Below are 22521 nucleotides of genomic sequence, written 5' to 3' on the forward strand. Positions count from 1 at the left end.
ACTCCTACAAACATATTAAGGACGTCACTCGCTGATATCATAATTTCTTGGTGGATATTGCAATATTGAAGTTGGTGAGAATACTTGAACAACCAGAAAGGCAATACATGAAATTTACAGACATAAATTCTTTTGGAGATACCCGTTAACAACAACAATAAGTAGCAGAGTTGTGTGCCTTTCCATGATGAGACTTTGAACTCCATGAAGGTATCATACAATAATAGTAATAAGTAACATTTCTTGAATAACACAATACCTTATTCTTCTTTCTCAGAACCATTATTCGAATGATTTTAATTAGTAACAGGACGTTCGTGAAGCCGTGCACTTGTCACGAACGTATCACGAATACTGCTCTGTTAAACTACTTCCTCTTCTATCTCAGAATTGCTGCTTCAATTAGCGTATCTATTGTGAAAGAGCCGTCTCAATTTATTCTATATAGTTCAAATAGTTTTATTAAGAACAGAACGTTGATAGAGCCATGCACTTGTTACTTGCACTTCGCTCCATGAATTCACTTGTATGAAGTAACTTACCTCAACTTCAAAAATAAAATGAAAGCACTCAACTGATTTCGCACTCATCTATGAGGATTATGTGTCTTCTGGGACGTCCAGCGATAGTCCCTTGGATCTAAAAGGTTAACAGAAAGTGAGATGAAGACGAAATATATACCTTGAATGTGAGATAATCAAAAAACCATGCAAAGATCAAACATTGAACTTCTTCAAGCTATTTCGGACTCTCCAACCTTCATAGTTCGGTAAAGCATCATTCCATATTATACATTTCAATCTTTCAAATGTTATCTGATCTTAGAGTGCACATATTGGTTAGGTAAAAGTATTTACAAAATTTTTGCGGAAAACAACTCCAATGGCCAGATATAATAATTTAGTGTTTTTTAACCATTTAAAATTTTAGTACCTTAAAGGGTGGAGAGTGGATCCATTTCTTTCCTTAAACTTTACTTTGAAATTCATGGAAAGTAACAAAAAGGTAAAAAAAATATTTCTTCATACGTGACTTTAAAAGATCACAACAGACTTTATCTTCTGAAACTTTCTATCGTTAACATCTGTGGTTAAAAAATAAAACAAAAAATTAAAACGATAACGCAGAGATAGAAAATTTATATGCTGGTTATTATAACTGTAGTCCTAAAACGAGTCTAATAATCTTTACTAATATCTCAAGGTCGGTTTTATCTATTCTAAGTATTTCAAAACTAGCAATAAGTATACAGCGCCTCCTACATCATTTATTCCTGCCTGTTAGAAAATAAGGAAAAGGGCATTGATTATTTCTTTCATGTTTTCTTTTCCAGCAACTGTATTTCAATGATTCGTTTAACGTGTATAATTTCTGTGATAACTGCGACCATCCTGGTAGCGGAGACTACTGCTGAAGAAAAAATTACAGGTGAGAATTTTTTAAATGGAGCAATGTAATATTAAAATCTAAAGTTTATCTGATCATACAAATAATTAATTAGCTTAATATTTAAATAGAATTATCTTCTTTCAACAATAACAATGCATCTTTAGTTACCAAGCGATTCCTTCATTTACATTTTGAATTCATTTAGATTTGTGCAAATTTAAGTTCCTGAAAGATGTTTCATGCAGTGATCTTTTTGTATGCAAAAAGTGAAATATTTGAGTTGTTTATTTTTATTATTTTGCATCTCCTACAGACGAAAGTCTCATCGAGAGAGGTCATTGAAACATGATTATTAAAATGAACTTCTGTGATGTCCACAGACTCATAAAAAAAGACTTATCATAGAAAATTTACTAAGCTAGCAACATATCATACTAAAAAAATTCTCTTATTCACTATCCTAATATGCAAATTCCAGAGATGGCTCTTTTGCATTCTCCTTGTTTCACCATTTGAAAACAGGCAAAAAAGAAAATGATCTTTACTATATCCATCTGGTAAACACCTCTAAGCAAATTAAAACTCTCACTGATGTCATTCTCTAGGCTTTTATCTACCAAATTCTACAGACTATATGCTATGCCTTCAATATAGTCTTTCCCTAAGTTAATATTCCATAGTCCTGAAATCCCCTCAGTTACATGTTTCTGCACCCTCTCATCTTTTTCTTCCTCTTCAAATCCTGGTGCTAAGATCTAAGCAAAATACCCTGCTTGGAAATAAGTCAACGGACATCCCCATCGTGACGAGTCATGTGTTTGGATCTGGTATAAATTGAGGAAAATGGTGCTTCCAAGTTAACGCAACGATGTCTGGGTGAAATGGTCGCGAGAAGGAAACTGACAGATTTGAAAGGGCCATTTTGATAGGATGCTGCAGGTCTATCTGTTCGATAAATTGACAAATTGGGCCATTCCAGATCAACAATCAGTGATACCATACTGAGATGGAAGTGCAGGGGGAACAACTACAATTGATACCCGTAGTGGACGACTCACCACACTCACCGAACATGACCAGAGGGTGCTACGAAGGATAAAATGTAAAAACCGCCATTCTTTTCACTTTGGAGTGCGCTTTGAATAGGAGTTCCGGACATCGAAAAACATTCTTCACCGATGCATAGAACATATTCAGTGGGACGTGAAAGCTTAGAAAGCTGTTATCGAGCGACGAATGATGCTACTGCTACCGAGCATATGGAGATGTGCGTGTGCGGTGGATGCCTGCTGAACGTCTCTTACTACAGGGCATAACAGCAACTATGAAATTCGGAGGTGGCGGAGTGATGGTATGATCCTGTTTGGTCTCTGACCAAACCAGGTCCGAAGCTAAACCAGGAAAAACAGAATCATGTGGCTCCACGAATGTTGAACTCCGAGAGGTGTCTGAACATTCTGGATCCAATGCTTCCTACTTGATGGTGTTTTTACGAACTGACCATTGTGTTTTTCAACAAAACAATGCACCGTGTCGTAAGGCTGCTGCTGCAACTGCGTGGTTTGTGGGCATGAACATCACCACACTTGACTAGCCTCACAGAGCCCCGATCTCAACCCTATTGAACATCTGTGGGATGAACTGGAGCGTCGGGTGAGGTCAAGGCATTCCGCCCCTCAACAGTCCAGGACCTCATTATATGCCTACAGGAAGAATGGTCCAAAATTCCCATTGATTGCTATCGTACACTTGTGGAAAGTATGCGCGTATGATTGCTGCAGTCATCGTAGGGAAAGGAGGTCCTACGTCTTATTAAGGTAGGCGCCATGGCTATTTATTCCTTTCACTATGGTGATGAACAAACAGCCATGGCCTTATATAATGGAACTATCACTACTACCCTGTCTCTGCTGATCAATGCTTTTTCTTCGTATTGCATCTCAGTGGTCTTCCCCACCTTTGCAATGCCGTTGAAGTTTAAATATCTATCCGTCCATTACTCCAAGAACTCGTGCTTTCTGCACTTCTTCCAGCAGATTTCCACAAATACAGTATGCAGTCTCCCATCTCCCATGGATTCCGAAGTTCAAATACCTTACACTTAACTACGTTCAACTGTGTTCCAATTTATCTGCATGCTTTTTCAGCTTCTTCAGATTCCGAAAAGCCGCTACATCCGATTTCTATCTGACAATTCTCTCTAGCTTCACACATCCCCAAATAACTGAATTTCCCTGATGATCAGTGAAAATGGTGATAACATAAAGATTTGAACAATAATGTTCGTAATAATGATCTCGGTGTAACCCACTTTTTAACTTTTCTTAATCCTGATGATGAACTCCCATACACAACTTTTTGATATCTCTCAGATAGACAATTGCCAATCCACTTCGCTGACTTCATATTTAAATCACATGTTTCAACTTATATATTAAACTCGTCATGTGACACTCTTAAAAAGTTATTCAAAAAATCTAGAAACTTTCGGTTTATGCATTTCATTCATCAAGCATTCTCCTTACTATATTCTGAAACAACCAGATACTGAAACACAGTACCCCTCTGCCAAATTCGTGCACTCATCTACCCTCTATAAACGAACTCTTACTCATTTCTCCAAAACCGTCAGTTTGATATTCCTTTCTAAGACCACCCTTACGCAGTACCTTCCTTGCACTCTTCATTAAACATTCAGGTCAATGACATTGTTAGTTCCTTAGTACACTCCTTTTAAACAGAAACAGTAAAGAAATCTTAGTCAGTCCTGCAGCCTCGATGACATCTAAAATACCTGGTGCTATAAATTCGTCCAGTTTACTCTGGTTTCTTTGCAAATAACGCCTGCTCCACTTAATACAGTATTCATTGAAGCTCATGCAATATCATCCGCATTACTTGCGCGACCACTTATATCTAGCATGCTCCACAATCAGTCATCCCTTGCTGCATAACGAAAGAATTCCTTACGATTTGCCTTGGACTGTTTTAACACTCGCCACCCATATTCTAAGTATTCCTTCTGTACTATAATTACTCATCCTTCTCTCTTAACTTTGCATTCCTCATACAACTATTTTTGGTCTCTCACTTTATACTTTTTCCATAACAGCTTTCCATCGGCAATTCCTGTTGCGCCTTCCTCACTCTTCCATATTATTCCGAATTCCTCTCTCTCTCTCATGCTTTGTAATTTGTCGTCCTTGTTAACAAATACTCCTGCCTTGTGATAAAGTCCCTTTCTCTTTAAGGATTTCGCATGACTATGCAATTGCAATGCCTAAATCAAGACTTCATGAACTCTCTTACGAACTGGGGAAATAATGACATCTCAGTCATTCTTTTTATATTTATCGTATAGGGATCCCTCCTTTCCTTCCCCGTCCCTTAGAACGGGTGGAGCCTTCCTAATGAGAGATTAAATATGTATTTTATGACTGTAGATCAGCGTGTGTTCAGGGGGGTCAGTTTGCCTGTTCTGAGGGAGGGAAAAACCCGAGTTTCAGGATGAAAAAACCCTCTATCTCCGTATGAGACCAGCTAACTCGCCTTTAGTTGAAAGAGACCAGATAAAGGTTCGTCACGCGTAATGGACGGGAATCGAACCCTGGTCTTTCCGTCCAAAGGGCTTCGTCTATACCGACTAAGCTACGGAGGCTCATCTCAGTCATAATCAAATCCGATGGTGCTATGATCAAATGTTTCCTTAATGCTGCCTAAAACATTTACTTTTCAATCAAGAATTCCAGAAATTGAGGTTCATTCTTATCATATGCTTCTTCCTCTATCAAATTCATATTACCATAGTTGAAATCTCCCATAATGAGCCCCTGAGAATCTTTGCAAAACCAAACTACCTAAACACTACCTGCTCAATCTCTATATTACCTGACTTATATCTACATCCCACTAAACATCTAACCTTGTTCCCTCCATTTCAATGATATGCAGTCTGTATGCTGTAAAACATTTTGCTACTATTGTTAGGGTATCCATGAATGGAACTTTCATCAACAATATAAGTTCCCGAAAAAAGAAGCCATTCCAGATCAGCTTCTTCCCCTCCCCACACCACTGATTCCCTATGCAGTGTCTATCCTACATCTATTTGACAAGTTTCTGTAAACATTTTCAAATTATCAGTCATACCACCTACCATATAACCACCTCTCCGCATTTCCTCAATCTATCTTCATAACTAGAATTTTGTCTCTGAATGCTGCAGTATTTCGTTATCATTACGTTATTCACACAATGAGAACTGCACATTGATCCAGGTGTATCCTGATCAGCGCCATACGCTGACATTATCACTTTCTTATCTCAGCTTATCAGTGTGCAATGTGCTTATCAGTATCATAATTCTTGTAATATCATTCCAAAACCATTACTCCTTCATCTCAAAAATCTCTTTAGTCGCTGACTACCTTTTCCATGACAGGTTTCTGAGTCGGTCTTTATCTCTGGAAAGGGTGTCAATTTCTAACCTCACAAATCAAGAAAATCAACCATAGAATTACAGACAATAACACGTTTTAGCGTTTAGAGACACTAGATGACCAGTGCTTTTTTTTTTTTTTTTTTTGCTGTACTCTCCTCCCCCCCTGAAAAGCTTTGATCCCTTGAGAATGTTGGGCTCTATGGGAAGAATTAAATGAAGGAGACTGGCGGTCCATATCTTCAAAAAGTTAGTTACGGCTGAAACAATTCTGCCAATTCCCTTGGGAAAAAAGGCGATGATAGAGGTAAAAATAAATAAAGAAATGATGCATAATGGTCGATATAACATTGTTAGGGTCGATATAAAAATATAAGACATCATTGTGCGGGTAATATTTAATTCAGTTAACTTGGATTACCTCCATCCTGAATGACAACGACGCAATTAGGAGTGAATCGTGAGAACAGTGACATGAATAGGACCTGTAAGATGGAGCAAGGTCACGAAAATAGTTACGGAGGCCAATCAAGTAGGCCAAAACGACGTATTTACCAATAAACGGATGTCAGTGGTTCCCGCCCGACCAGCACGGCGGGAGCGAGATTGCAACACGTGAGTGGTTGCTTATTTACTTATACTTACACGTATTCGATCCCAGTCTCATTTTTGCGCATCGACATACAAGCGAGCGTTAATGTTCTAAAATTCATCAACATACATATTACGTAATATTAAAATAGAGGGGGTCGATAAAAAGTCAAGAAACTCTTGGAGGGGTCGACGGTCAAAGAAGTTTGGCGATCCCTGGCCTAGAATGTCATTATAGGCGTAGCGTCACGATTCTCCATCACTGGAACTGGGAGTATTCAGCCCAAACCATGAAAAAGTACTCTAGACCATGATACCTTCTCCACAAAATTTCAGTGGAAAAACGGATTGGGACAAGGAACTTTTTCCTGGTATCCGCCAAACCCAGACTCGTCCGTCAGACTTCTAGATAGTGAAGCATGATTCAACACTCCAGAGAACGCGTTTTCACTGCTACAAATTTCAATTACGAGCTTTACAATACTCCACCCAACGCTGCTTGACGTTGCCCTTGCTGATGTCACGTTTATGTTCAGCTGCACAGCCATGGAAAGCCATGTTCTTCATCTTCTGACCAACGAATAGTTGTGATGATGGGGCTGCTTGCAGAGGCATTTCGAAACTTGGTAGCGAGTGTTTCAAATGAGTACAGGTGATTTTTTCGCACCACACACTTCAGCATTCGGCGATCCTGTTCTGTGACTTTATGTGATCTACCAGTTCGCTATTGTGCTGTTGTTGCTCCAAGACTTTTCTGCTCCACCATGAGCAATCCATCACTTACAATTGATTGAGACAGCTGCAATAAGGCAAAAATTTCGCGAACTGAGTTGTTGCAAAGGTGGCATCACTACATCGAAAGTCACCGAGTTCTTCAGCATGGCAAGTTTACTGTTAATGTTTATCTGTGAAGATTGTAAGAAATCCGGTGCATCTCCTTTATTTTTGATATCAGATAGTGTGTTTAATTAGTGCGTAAACACGAATCACTTCGGAAGGACTAAACATTCATTATTTATGTGACAATTAAGCCTGATATTTGGAATGTTATAACTGCTATGTTTTGTTCACTTCACTTTGCTTAGCTGCACCTTTTTTTTTCTAGGTGCCAATCTCCATTTAAAAGAATTAGAAGAATCAACGAAACAGGCATGGAATGAAATACTGCATATCAGTGATGTGCTTCGTGAAGATAGAAAGGCTTGTACTGAGTAAGTATCTATCTAATATAATGGTGAAATCTTCTTTTGATAACACCATAGTTTTACTTAAAATTTAAAAAAAAAAACTATTAAAAGTCTCAAACTATTAAGCTTTATAAGACTTTGAGATTAATTGATATGAGAAATTCATGACTATTTATTTACAGCATTAAGCTCGTTATTTACAACACGTAGTGATTCAAACTCAATTATTTGCACCGAAACAATAAATTAATCATAAATATAACTGTACTGTTTGTTGCAAACGAGAAAAATGAACGCTAACAATCACTACAACTGTGAATATCTTAAATTACTGGCTGAGATAATCTGTTGATGAATGATGGGAGGTGACTCTTTTCGCATCAGCAATGTGGTTGTTTTTCCTTTTTCTAAAATTTCAGTGCCAACTTAAGTTAGGACAAAAGAGAAAGTGGCTAGGTGTTAGATCTGGGAAGCAAGCGAGAGGAAGGTGTTTAACCACGGATGTGTCAGCTTCAGCCAGAGAAATGTATACACAAAGTAGAGACATTAATAAAAAAAAAATGAAGTTTATTTCGAAATTTGTTTTTAATTCCTATCATTGCCGAAAATCAAACTTCACACATATGTATATATACTCTTAAAGCAGTGATAGAAAGAGTTGGATACGTGTTATGAAGTCACATCCAAAATTGTATCAATTTTTTTACGATCAAAATTCATTTTCAACGAAGTGTCTTCGGACAAATCAATTAGTTGTTCGTCTGCCTTCGTAGATATACCAGTAGCCGTATCATCACTCCAAAATGGATTCGCAATCCAGGTGTTTTGCTCACAATTTTTTATTTCCTCACTAAAATAATAATCAAAACTTTCTTTCGACGAGTCTAGACGTGCAACTATTACAGAGATTAAGTATTACACAGATGAAGTGACATCTGTCACTTCATTTTCAATGATAAAAGTTTCGAATGTCTCGAAACCTGTGACAGCGTGCAGCTATACTAAGTACATCGTGACATGTTGTTACAAGTTCGTTCGATCGAGCATGTCTTTACCTGTTTGTTTACTCGCTTACATTTTTGAGCGATGCGCAATAACGAAGTGTAATTGTTGTCATGGAGAGCTCGAAAAATGTCAAATTTCATTAATATATCTTAAATACATATCTGAAAATTTAATTTATTGATGCTCTTTTTTGTACTTAGAACTTAATCGTCTTCTCTTTCCACATAGTTCAAAGGAAAAAAACTGTAAAATTATAAATTACCTTCTGGATTTGCTAGTAGAAATCTTGGCCGAAATCAATACTCGTACACAGAAAGGATTAATAGTATTGAGAGAGTTGGTGAAAAGAGCTCAAGATCTTTATAATTTAATTGTCGAATTAGGAGGAGGTGAGGCAGTGGAAGATGAGTCGTTCCAAGAAAGAGTTAAAAATAGGGTGAAAGAACTCTTGGAAATGTTATATAAATCGTTTTGCAAACAGAAAGGTAAGTAATCATTCCTTTGGTTTATTTGTTTTTCATTTTCGTTACTCATTTTTATTATTATTATTATTATTATTATTATTATTATTATTATTATTATTATTATTATTATTATTATTATTATTTTAACAAATATTTTAAAATATTTTTACAAAGTTGTAAAATATTTTAAGCATCTTTGCCTTATAATATCATTAATATAATATCTTTAATAATATAATTTTTAATAAGCTGCAGTAGATGAATAATGTGGCTATAGAAGGCGTAATTTAGAAAAGACATCAATATTTTGCATTTATTTTTTATATTGCTTTCAAACTTGAAAACCATATAGCATATTTGTACACTGAGTGGGTGTTGTAAGGGTAAGAAAATCCGGGAACTCTGCTCTAAAGGTCAAACATGGTGCCCATTCGCGATTTTTCGTTAGAAAAAGAAACAGACGTCTATGGATAATAATTAAATAATATTTTATTAAATTATGAACCGATATTTCAGCACTTCCGTAACCGACATGCGCTTTTCGAGTGGAAAAGACCAGATTTCGATTTTCATCTTGCACATGTACAGAGGAATCTTTATACGTATTTCTTTATTTGAAAAGAAAACTTAACCGATTTTTTTTTTTTTTATTATTTTTTTTTCTTTTGAAGAGAACGTTTCTTCACTCAAAAAAAAAAAAAAAATCAGCTAACGCCTTTTTATTCCCGTATACGGGAGTAGGCGAGGCCATTTAGCCCTATCTAACTTTTGGAGACTGAGTGGGCAGTTCAATCTCCACTGGTACCAATCAGAGATAGATGGCCCAAGGCTTTCACTAATCAAGCAGTACTCAGTGAAGAGAGACGGCTCAAATGTGCCGCCATCTCGTGGTCCCTAACCCTAACACAATATATTTTTAATGTCTGAAATAATGTGGGTTCTACGGTCGATTTTCTTGAGTTTACAGGACGAAAAACCTGCTTGCCCGTGCCAGAGATCGGCTAACTCTGGAACCGGTCGAAAAAAGGCTTAGAAAAATTTCCTCTAGTCGCCTACTAGACTCGAAACCAAGTCTTCCTTCGTGCGGCCAAGCGCCGTGGTTGGCAAACGCCACATCCACTGAGCTACACAGGCTCTTTCTTCAATTCTTCACTCAATTACACGTAAAAAAAAAAAAATTAATGACTTCAATATAGGTCCAACTAGCCTGGATAGTGATTCTTCTCTTCTCTTCCCATAATTCAAAGCGATATACGCATCCAAAAGAAAGTGCTATGCATTATGGATGACTAGGATAAGGTAATCTAATGTGAGGTCACCTGCCTCCATATACAAATAGCATCTTAATGAAGTATCTTTCCTAGTCGGGAAGATACTTAATTCTCAAACTTTTGTTTGCTCGTGCTTGGGTAAAGGATTAAAACAAGAATATAATTTCTTGTCTAGTATAATTGGCTGTAGATAGAGTAGCGAAGACGTGGATAGTGGTACAGAATGGTCTCCTGAGATAAGTCCTTGGACTCTATGGAGTCTCATGTAATAACAACAATAATTTCTCCCTTGTCGCCAAAGCATTTTCATAGGCGCAATGATGTGATACGCACGCATATACAAGTATAACCACAAACTAGATTCAAAGTGACGCATTCCTTCCGTTTGAACAGGAGATTCCTATGTGTGCAGTGAGGAGTTAGCTGGTCTTATATAAAGGTGGAAGGAGGTTTACGGAAACTCAGATTTTTTCGTTACTCCAAAAAAAAAAAAAAAAAGAATTCAAGTAATTTACATACGAAATTACATTATTATAATAAGCAATATATCAATTTAATAAGATGGTGCTACTTGCCTGTATGGGCCTCACGGCTTTTGTCTCATCATACACACAAAATAAATATTAGAGTGAGGATCTCGATCGTCCATCTGATGGTCTCATGACAGTCTCCTAGACTTTTAGTAGAGTGAGAAGGTGAAATGATGCATTTAGATTAGGTGTCACTGTAGAGCTGAGGAAGATTCCACAAAGAGTCTCTGAGTTGAATTTACATATACAAAGATGGAAATCAAATCTGAGAAACTGTTTAGGCCAATGACATCTATAGTCGGCCCTAGTAGGGAAAAAAAACAAAAAAAACTTATCGAAACAACAAAAAATACGCCCAAAAATAAAGAAAAGTTATAATCTGCTGTGCAAAGTGGCTCCATCTATTGATGAAGTCACTATTTACCGCATTAAATGTTATTTTATATGTAGCTTAGAATACCAATAGATTTTCATTTATTAGAATATAACTTACATGCCATTTTGTACTGATTTTTTTTTTTTTTACTTAGGCCGACTACAGATGTCATTGCCTGAACAGTCTCTCAGATTTTATTTCTATCGCTGTATATGTAAATCCAACTGAGAGACTCCTTCTGGAATAATCAAGAATACACTTTATGAAATAACAATATTATTAATACACCTTACAAAACTATTTTTAGCAAAAATTTCCCGCAAGATACGGTAGATGGCCATCATCTATGCCAGTAGTTTTCAAATTTTCAATACCTGTCTATCCCATAAAATTTTAGCAACTTCAACGTATTCCCTCTGAACAAAAGTAATTTAGGGAGACCTTGTAATAATATTTCATCCAAACACGAATAATCGAGGTTTTTTTTTTTTTTTTTTTAACAATTGCGTTATAATAAATTACAAACACGTGAAATAGTTTTGTAAAATTAAAATTTTCAATCCTCCGTAGCGTAATTGGAAGAACGACGGTACATCACGCCCTTCGATTGGAAAAGGCCTAAGTTCGATTCTCGTTATTGGGGGGGGGGGGGAATCTTTATGTGGACTTTTTCAATTGAAGGTGAGTTAGCCGATCTCATACGGAGGTAGCAGGTTTTTTCTCTCGAAACTCGGGTTTTTCATTCCGCATACAGACAAATCGGCCCTTAGAACACACGCAATTTACAGACAAAAAATACTAGTTGTTGTGGTGGTGGGTGGTGGATGGTGTTGATGGAGATGATTGGTAGTAGAGGTTCGGTGTAGTGGTGGAGATGATTGTATAGTAGGTGTCCTCCCGCGATGAGTCTTCGGACGGACTCCTTGCAGGTGTCACAAATAATAATAATAATAATAATAATAATAATAATGAAAAAAGTTTAATGAGACGAGTAAATTTAACTAAGAGTTTCGATCGTGTGGCTTGAACCACTCGGCTGGAAAGCGATCGTGACGTTATCCAGATCGCCCTACAGAGGTCAGTCGATACGTGCCGAGAGATATGTTCTGTTTAAAATTCCCCTTAGATTTCTCAGTTATTGAAAAATTAAATAAAGAGTAGACCTACACTTATTTGCGAAAAAAATATAAAGTAAAAAAATAATAAAAATCTTTAAAAAGCACCACGTACTCCTTAAGAGCCTTTAGCATCTCTACCTGAGATCCATAATGTGCAGTAGAAAGATAAAGATGATGAAGCTCCAACCTCTGTCGTCTCGCAGGTAGTATCCAATGTTTGTAGTTGTTTTTTCACAGGTTTTAGGGATGAAAAACCCGAGTTTTCGGGGGGAAAAAACTTCCACCATCGTATGATGAGATCAGCTAACTCACCGTTGGCTGAAAGCCCTAATTATTGAATTTGAAAAAAAAAAAAAAAAAAGGGCGCGAGGAACTTTTATCAGTTCCTCGCGTCATAAACGAGATTCGAATTGAGGTCTTTCCAACCAAAAAGAGCTCGGTCAAGGCTCCCACCAACACTAACTTATCATGTACTAAACCACTTTCCCAGCTTTGGAAAAACTTTTACGAAGTTATTTCTGTTAAAGATCCGTTTAGGCGAACAGATTAATACCTCACCATGCAGGCTTTCTAATAAATAAATGAGGAAATGTTTGTGATTGGATGAAATTACCTGGCGAATAATTCTGATCTTCTAGGAGGGCCATTCTCCAATCAGAGTTTGGCAAACTACAGAAAGTCACATGAACACGCCATCATGAGACGACAGTGGATTAAGCTTGTTCTTAGGCGAGCATAATAGGACTTAAACGAAACGCAAATTAAATTTCAAATATAAATTTCAAATATATATATATATATAATAACTGCAAAAATTTTAGTTTTGATACATACATATTTATCTTAGCGTACCACTAGTCATGCGTGACAAGTTGAAAATTTCTTGTCAACAACTTCTTTGAACTATATGAACTCTTTGCGGTTTTCATATTGAAAAGGACTTAATTAAGCGAACTTAACCATCGCAACTACAGAACCATAGTGTCTCTGGTTAGTGTTGTGTTCCATTTAATACTTGTTAAACAAAGAAATTATTATTATTATTATTATTATTATTATTACATCACACCTCCAGGGAGTCCAAAGACTCATCGAGGGAGGACATCTAACACCAACGCCATCTACCGCCGACTCCCACCACTAGTACTTTCACTAGTTTATTATTGCACTTTTTTATGCTGTTCTCTTTCCTATATGCTAGCCTCCATAGCACAGGCTGTCGATGATGCCCTTCGGTTAGAAAGACTTGGGATCGAATCCTGCCTAGGACGCAAGAACCTTAATAACGAGCATTTTCAATTGATTATCCGTTTTCAAAGGAAGCCCCTCCCCCCCGAAATCGGCCAGAGAAACACACGCACTTTAAAGACTATTGAAATGCACGTTTCATTATAACGAAAATTCATATAGGAAGTTAGTGCGTAGAGAAATTGGTGTCATGGACTATAATCAATTACTGTATTAATTAACTGCTACAGTCAAAATATATGAATATATTATAGATATATTATGATAGAGAGCCTGTGTAGCTCAGTGGATGTGGCGTTTGCAAACCACGGCGCTTGGCCGCACGAAGGAACACTTTCGAGTCTAGTCGGCGACTAGAGGAAATTTTTCTAAGCCTTTTTTCGACCGGTTCCCGAGTTAGTCGATCTCTGGCATGGGCAAGCGGGTTTTTCGTCCTGTAAACTCAAGAAAATCGACCGTAGAACCCACATTATTTCAGCCATTAAATATATTGTGTTAGGGTTAGGGACCACGAGATGGCGGCACTTGTCGAGCTGTCTCTCTTCACTGCGTACCGCTTAATTAGTGATAGCCTTGGGCCATCTATCTCTGATTGGGTACCAGTGGAGATTGAACTGCCCACTCAGTCTCCAAAAGTTAGATAGGGCTAAATGGCCTCGCCTACTCCCGTATACGGGAATAAAAAGGCGTTAGCTGATTTATTTTTATTTATTTTTTATTTTTATTTTTTTTATTAATGAGTTGCTAAGGCTTATTTCAGAAGCAACGAGTCCTGACCGGAAGTGACTCATTCGGTAAACGGTGTACCTAATGAATGAAAACGATGTTGCGCAGAAGCAGTAATACTCGTGTCAATGGTTTGTACTGTAGAGAATTAGATGCTTCGTGATGATCTGATGGGGTTCTGCTTTTGATTCGAGTAACGCTGTTTTGGGGAAAGTAACAGAAAGTAAGATTTTCATCCTACGGGCTGATACCACCACATTTGTTGGAAGTCTGAAGCAGAAAAGACCACGGAAACTATTCGCCTTAGTCTATTTACCTCCCTAATGTGCCACGGACGTTTGGCGAGTGAGATCGATATTAAAATAAAATTAATAAATGAAAAAATAAACTTCTGCACGAAAATCTATTTAATAGCGCAGAATATTAAATTTTAATAAAATAGTAATCAAAATTTTAATAAAAAAACAATAACACTTTTTGATTGTTTTCTGATTAAAACTCTTACTGGTTTCTTATAATGCAATTTATATTATTATTAATAGATTATTCTGTATAGGTTATAAATAATATTAATTATCGTTACAGCATCATTTGGGACCATCCTGTTAAAGAATTCGCAGTTCCAGAATGAATCGTACAGTCTACTTGACGCAGCAGCCACGCACTTCCGCTCCAAGGTAAAATAAACAAATAAATAAAATAAATAAATAAATAAATGAAAGAAATTTCATCTTAAGAAATAACAACCATCAGAATTATTGTAATACTAACTGGTTTGTTCAGTAGTCATAAAATACAATTAAAATAGAGTAATTCTATATTTCGTTAACTGCGATTTTTTTTTTTTTTTTTTTTTTATTAAAAGAATCTACAGACAACCTGAATGGTTATCTGAAGATTTTTTTTAATAATACAGTTTTTAATAATACACCAACTGAAGTTGGAAGAATATTAATATGTTTATTTGTCATTTATTTTCTGTTAACTCTGCTGTTGTTGTAATGTCTTCATATTCGTTGCTTTTCAGGTGAAAGAATTCATATCTTCCGAAGTGAATAGCATTTCGACGAATTCTCTTGACGAGAGGAGAGATCAAATCACAAGATCGCTTCACTTTATGCAAGAATACTTCATACGGGGAATTAAAGAATCGCTTTCAGACTTTATCTCCGAACTGAAAGGGGTAATTTGTTTTAAAAATATTTAAAAAGGAAAAAAAAATGTTTTGTAAATATTACAGTGGAAATATTGCACTAAACAAACACGATACTTTTTTTTTTTTTAGGAAGAAAACATTCCCTTACGGATTTGCATTTAAATATTTTTGCTATAAATTGCTGTTGAGATCGGTTTTATATGCGTATAGATAAAATTCGATTTCTTGACAAAGTATGATTATGACAAGTTCTAAAGAATTATAATTCAGAATTAATTTTCAAAGCATAGCATAAAGTAATATTCTTCTATCAAAATTTCATTCTTAACGTTGACCCTGTAGTGAGCCTCTGTTGCTCAGTACGTATAAACGAAACCCTTTGGTCTTGGAAAGACCTGGGTTCGATTCCCGTTAGCGATGTGAGGAACCTTTATCTGGTCTCTTTCGACTAAAGGTGAGTTAGCCGGTCTAATACGGAGGTAATGATTATTTTCACCGGAAACTCGGGTTTTTCGTTCCTCGGAACAGGCCCCGTGAACACACATGCATTACATTCATGAATACGTCCCAGCCATATGCCGGTCCAGAGCTCGGATAAAATTAGGGTGTTGGGGAAAGCAAGTGAACTACCTTGTACAAATCTCACCAGGAATACTTTGTGGGCAAAGCCTACAAAGTCACCTACGGTCGCAAACGACTGAAAGGGAAAACCAGGGTCCCTGTATTGCATGCGTGTTTCTCTATTTTTAACACCCGTATTCTCTAATTTCTATGCATTATTAAATTATAAGATATTAAAGTATATAATACATTCTGATATACGAGGGACATATCAAAATATCCGGGACAGACTTTTTGGCAAACGACTAATAGTATCGAAGTGAGAACCGTGCAGAATAACTGAGAAAGGTGACAGCTTGACTCCACTCAGTCGTGAGTGAAGGTAAAAGCAGAATGAGAGGTCCGGTTAAATGTTAACAATACTAATCACTTTCTTTGATAGGAGGATCAAAGAAATCACTCAAGGCATCACAAATCAGACTATCTACAGAAACAGTCTCCAACATCTTAAAGATGTAGTTCGTTTGCATCTGCCTCACAAATATCTACTCAGAACCTAGTTTCTGAATGATTAATGATTCTCGCATTCTGCACACCACGACAATGCACCATACCACTGGGTTCTGTCGCAGCTAAGCCCAGCATCCCCTTGTTTCTTCACTCATCTTACTTACCAGATATGATCTCCAATTATTCTTTCATTTCCCTCAAATTGGAAAACATCCCAGATGTGAAACGATTTTAAGAAGCTGCGAATATACAACTGAATACATGTTATCTAGAAGGCATACTCAGAGATGTTTACTAAACGATGGACAAATGGTTGCAACTAGTGTGATCGTACTTGGAAAACGATAACATCACATTAACTTTATGTGCTTTTATCCCCCCCCCCCAATTTTTTTTTTCTATTTCATATAAGAATTATATTTAAAATGCACATATTAATCATGGGTATAGATCATTGACATCATCAAATTCCTGATATGCACCCTTTCAGTGATGAGTTGTAATGTGACTTGCATCAACAACAAAAGAACTGGCCAGTAAGGTGATTATTTGGTGCAGAAAGCAAATTGCAATGTGAGAAGAAATTCATCAAGGCATTTCATCATGCAGAGCTCGTAAGTGATCAGGAAGTGTATAAGGAATTAAGTCAACTTGGTGTTAATAAGGCAACTGGATATCATCATCATCATAATAATAATTAAATTAAGATTTGTAATTTCAAGGGGGGTGGAGTACAGAATACACTGATAGTACTATATGAAAAGTTTACTTTATTACTCATTTCCTATTCCGTAGTTTTTGTTTTTTTTCGAATTAGTCTGTTATCTGTCAAAACACATAATCTCAGATCTTATATTTCAGTTCTTCTTCTTCTTCTTCTTTTAAGGCATTTCTAGATGCATCCATCTGCTTATATCTCGGTCTTTCCCCAGGTCTTTTCCTTCCTGTGCTGCCATCAAACAGGCTTTGCTCGCTTTTCTTTTCTCGCTGTATAAGTGACCATATCACCTGAGAATAGCTCTGTTTACACATTCTTAAATTCTAAGAATCTCAAATTCCTTCCTAATAACTTCGTTTTTAATATGATTCTACCACTGATATCCTCTGTTCACACCCCTAATCTTTCTGAGTACTCTCATATGTTTCTAGTCTTTAATCAACCATTTTATTTCTAACCCAGCTCTCAGATCTATCAGTCAAAATCGATTCGAACACTGTCTTATATGCAGGCTAATTTTATTTTGACTAATTCCTTAGTCCATATAAATTTCTTCAGTTGACTCCTCACCATACCAGTTTTACTTATTCTGTTATCTACTTCCATAATTTAATTTGTCATCTTCACTAAAACGGTGCATACCAGGTGAAATATTTAACTTGTTCTATAGGTTCATAGGTTCTCCATTCTGGAGTGGATGTTTTCTCTGTTCCTGCCTATTTTCATAGTTTTCTTTTCTTTCTGATTTTCATGCCAAATTTGTTATAGCAGTTATTTAATTTAGTTAAAGAGCCTTGAAGACTCATTATCATCATCACCATCATCAGTTTGGGTTTCCAAATTGCCAAGATTGGGTTTCCAAACCATAAGACAGTTAGTCTTATGCCTAAATGTATGCTTTTGTATGGGCTGCATGTGTTCTCCTGGCCGGTTTGACTATTTTGCAAATATAAAACCCAAGTTTCCCCGAGGAAAACCTTTACCACTTCCACTTGGGACCAAATGACTCACCTTCAACTGAAAAGCTCCGATGAAAGTTCTTTGCAGATTCAAACTCCAGTTTGAATTCACCCATAGAGCTTCGTCCAAATAGACTCAGTTATGGAGGCTCCCTTCTGAACACCTGTGCTGTATTTATTTAAGAATATGACATCATATACATAAAGAACCGAGATTAACATTTCCAATTTTTATTCCAGGTTTAATGCAACTTTCCTTCATAATGTGATACTTATAGATAATGAATAATTGTGGAGATAGTGTGCGCCCTTGTATTACACTAATTTTACACGAAACGATATTCCTGTGCTTTCTTCAATTTTAAATGCTCTTACAACTTACACAGTCTTGCCATAAATACTGTTACAACTTCAGAACATCCCCACGCTGCCCAGAATTATGCGAGCCCGGTTCAACTAGTGGCGCAATGAGCAGCCAACATTCGCGTGTTTATGAATAGAGAGAGAGAGAGAGATAGTTATCTAGGAGAATGGCCCTGAGAATGACTAACATGCAGTGGGGAGATTATAAGAACCGTGTAGCTGTGATAGCGCTTCACAAGGTTGGAATGCAGACACCTGTTATTTTCAACACGGCAAAATGCTCGGGATCAGCAGGATGTTTATGTATCAGACTATTAACCATTATAACAATACAGAAGATCTCTGACTGCCAAAGAACAAGCCAACCATGCTGCATTAGGATACAACAGCTTGTGAGGACTGCGAAGACATGCTTCTGCTGTAATTCTGTAAGAACGTAGAAGGTGATCTCGCGAGAGATGAACGTTTCGCACAAAATGATGTTACGTGCACTAACTGATGACCTGGGGTGGAGCCTAGAGTTGTTCAACTGGACACTTCCTAGCACCCCAACTAATGCAGCAGGGGACGATAAAAATCAAAGGCACTTCTCCGGCGCTATGCGAACAACAGACACAGAGATATACTCTTCACAGATGAGAAGATTTTCACCATTGAATAATCCTTTAACCGCCAAAACGATCGTGCATAAGCCCCGGATGGTTGCACAGTATACGTGCCATAGCACCCAGGATTAAGAGAGGTCATCACCCCCGCGTCAGTGATATTTTGGTGTGGGAGGGTGACGTATCAGGGGATATCCAAGTTGCATTTCTGTAAGAAAGAGGTCAAAACTTTAAAAGAAAGAGGCCAAAGTGTATCAAGACACCGTGCTGGAATCTGCGCTGCGGTCCCTGAACAACATCTTGTTTCACTGTAGGCAGTGGACCTTCCAACAGGACTCAGTCCCTGCACACAACAGTGGTTGTGTGCAGGCGAGGACCACACAACAGTGGTTGGAAGCGAATATACCAGATCACATATCACACTCTGACTGGCCGTCTCGAAGTCCAGATCTGAATCCGTTGGACTTCAAATTGTGGTCGGAGCTTGAGAGAGAGTAACCTGCAAGAAACGACACCCTAGCATCGCCAGCCTGAAGGTGGATTTGGAGCGAGCAGTGGCAGCGTTTTCGTTGAATGTTGTGCGTGCTGCCATCGATATGTGGCCTCACAGACTTCAGGCACGTCTGAAGTCTGTGATGGCAAAAGGAGGACATTTCAAACATTCAGTGCTGCTATATGTACGTTATAGATGTGGTTTGTATCTGCTGAAAGCTGTAAACGATTTACTGATAGATTAAAGGTTTGTGCACTGTTCAAGTTGTAACACTATTTATGGCTAGACTAAGTACATAGGACTATTTATTGCTATGCATAATGTCTCATTTGCATCACATAACTTCACAATTTGAACACTTTTTTTTTCTTTTCACCTTTCGCACCTGATATCAGTCCTCTTGAATATTTTCTGAATGACTAATTGTCTATACAATTAGTCATTCACAGTAATTTGCCAGTCTAGTTGGCCGAGTGTTAGTGTATCCACTCTCCAATTAACAGGTTGCGAATGCAAATCCGGCCATGGGAAAGGTTATGAACCTATAGCACATTCGTACTGTGAGTGGAATAAGGATATATATATATATGTAAAAAATAATAAAAATTATTATCCCATTCATAGAATGAATGTACTATAGGTTTACGACCTATCGTGGGTAAGGGGCACATCCAGAGTACTTTTTTTTCTATTTTTATGTCACCATTTTCATCTCTGATTCCTTTATAGTTATTCTTTTCTCTATTTCTAAGCTTTTTTTCAACGTCTCCAAGAACATTCTGCCAACTTGAGGATATTTGCTTCCTATTGAATTTTGCCTAGCTATTTTTATATATAACTTAATAACTTAGGTTTTTTTACATATTTCTGTTCTTTCAGGCTGACTTACCTATTAGGAACTTGAGATACGTCCATATAGATATATTATTATATGTATAATAGATTATAAAGTTAATTACTGACTATTATTTGTTAGTCCTAATAAATAGTAAACAACGATCACTGATAAATCAGTTTCTCTTGCTTAAAACGAATCCATATTTTCCTTTTTTTTTTCTCCCATCAATCGGAGTTTACTAAAGCTTCGCCCCCCTCCCCCCCACACCCACATGGAAAAAAATCAATTTCCTCAAAACATCTCTGACCTTCCAATTGTTGATATATTTTAAGGTTAAATTTTAAGATGCTTTTTGAAAATTTTGTTGTATCCCTATTAATAAGTGCATAAATGCCTTCACAGCGCAACTCGGAGAAGGAAAGGATGTTGCGCCCATCAAATAGAAAGAAAAGATTTGAGTTTTTAAGTAATTCATTTCAAATTCATCATATAAGTTTACATAAACCTTTCGTGAGTGGAAGCCACATAAAAATAATAAATAAATAAAGGTCAACGAAATAATAGTTTATGCTTAAACAAAGATTTATTTATCGAAAGAAATGAAACCTTAATTTTTTTTTTTTTTCAGAAAAGTTGAAAGTATGAAAGCATATCCTTTAAAATCAAGAAAATTATAAAAAGCATTCGTTTTAGCTTTTTCGGTTACTTTTTTTTTATTTATTGAAATATAACTTTCTAAACAAAAATCTGTTTAAGAAAACATAGAAGTAGCACCACTAATTAATTTTCAGAACTCCTACTGACTTTGCTTGGACAAATCATTACAAAAAAAAAAAAAAAAGGATTTGGGGCGAGTAGGGATTTGTATAGTCGAGTCCTGATTATAAGTGTGTTGCTGGTGAATCACCTGGCTCTCAATAAAGTACAGTATTATGCACACAGAATAATATTCTAAAATACAGCAAAATAGTTCTTAAAATCTTCAATGACTACCTGATTATATTCAATTCCAGTTTCAGGATGATTTAAATACATAAATACAGTAATAGCAAATTAATTTCCTAAATAAATAGAGATAAACGTCATAAATTAAACGTCTACTGGTTGCAGCCTTTTGAATGATGATATTTATTTGTTTGTTTCTTACAGTACGTTTTAAAAGTTGCCGAAGAAATGAAAGACTTAATAAGAAAAACTTTTGGAGACCTTCTTGAAGCTATAGTCTTCCTTTCTCAGCGCAAAGTAGAAATCATTAAACGTCTACTAAAACCTATTCTGGAAAGCCCCGAACAATTCTGTAAAACATACTTACCAAGCTAATCGCTTCTTCGCGTCGAACTCACGTTCTTGCTGATGACTTAATCTACCGAAATGTTTACCAAAACCTGAGATCTTTAATAAAAGCTCTACTTTACACTTTGAAATCAAAGCAGATCCAACAGGAAAATCACTCAATTATTTTTGTCCTTATTCATAAAATATTTCGGTACCTTGTGAATAATAAAGTCAAGAATGGTAGATTTATTCTAAAAAAAAAATGAATACATTTATAGAGAATCTGTGTCATGTAAGCAAATATATATATATATTCATATATCACTTCTTGCTCTAGACATCACCATAATATCCACCGATAGTGAGATAGCATAGAAACTGATAATTTCGAACTTTTCACTGAGAACTCATATACACATACAACATCGGAAGCTACAAGACAGAAATTAAAACTAGCAGTGCATATATAGGATCAAACTAAATGAATGTATACTACTCAAAACAGTTAGAGGTATTTTGGTTTGTTTGTAAATTATAAAGTTATAATAAAAATAATTTATAAATGTAACACGTTTATTTTAAAATATTCTTAATGTACAACAGTGTAGAACACGCAACTGCGTACAAAATCATGTTAAGACTTGTCGAAACGTGTCTTAGCCGTATTAGTATGTAGAGGATATAAAAGAGGCTTGTTGCG

General features: G+C 36.5%; 1 protein-coding gene across 1 annotated transcript; it reads left to right on the top strand.

Annotated features, from left to right (window-relative positions):
• The first annotated feature begins 1297 nt into the window (after nt 1-1297).
• Nucleotides 1298-22001, top strand: LOC150096196 (uncharacterized). Its single transcript, XM_090409504.1, has 6 exons — nt 1298-1428; nt 7524-7629; nt 8839-9095; nt 14929-15020; nt 15371-15526; nt 21696-22001. Exons 1-6 carry the CDS (start codon nt 1347-1349, stop codon nt 21864-21866), a joined length of 864 nt encoding a protein of 287 aa, XP_090265630.1. The 5' UTR covers nt 1298-1346; the 3' UTR covers nt 21867-22001.
• The last annotated feature ends 520 nt before the right edge of the window (nt 22002-22521 follow it).

Source organism: Typopeltis vanoorti, chromosome 19 (genome assembly GCF_054136105.1).
Source record: "Typopeltis vanoorti isolate ZY-2024b chromosome 19, IOZ_Tvanoo_1.0, whole genome shotgun sequence".
Lineage (NCBI taxonomy): Eukaryota > Metazoa > Arthropoda > Arachnida > Uropygi > Thelyphonidae > Typopeltis > Typopeltis vanoorti.

Excerpts from the sequence above, each read along its gene's own strand:
- LOC150096196 (XM_090409504.1), top strand. The coding sequence starts at position 1,347 with ATGATTCGTTTAACGTGTATAATTTCTGTGATAACTGCGACCATCCTG. Across the intron at positions 9,096-14,928 it reads ATCGTTTTGCAAACAGAAAG|CATCATTTGGGACCATCCTG; the intron begins GTAAGTAATCAT and ends TTATCGTTACAG. Across the intron at positions 15,527-21,695 it reads TTATCTCCGAACTGAAAGGG|TACGTTTTAAAAGTTGCCGA; the intron begins GTAATTTGTTTT and ends TGTTTCTTACAG.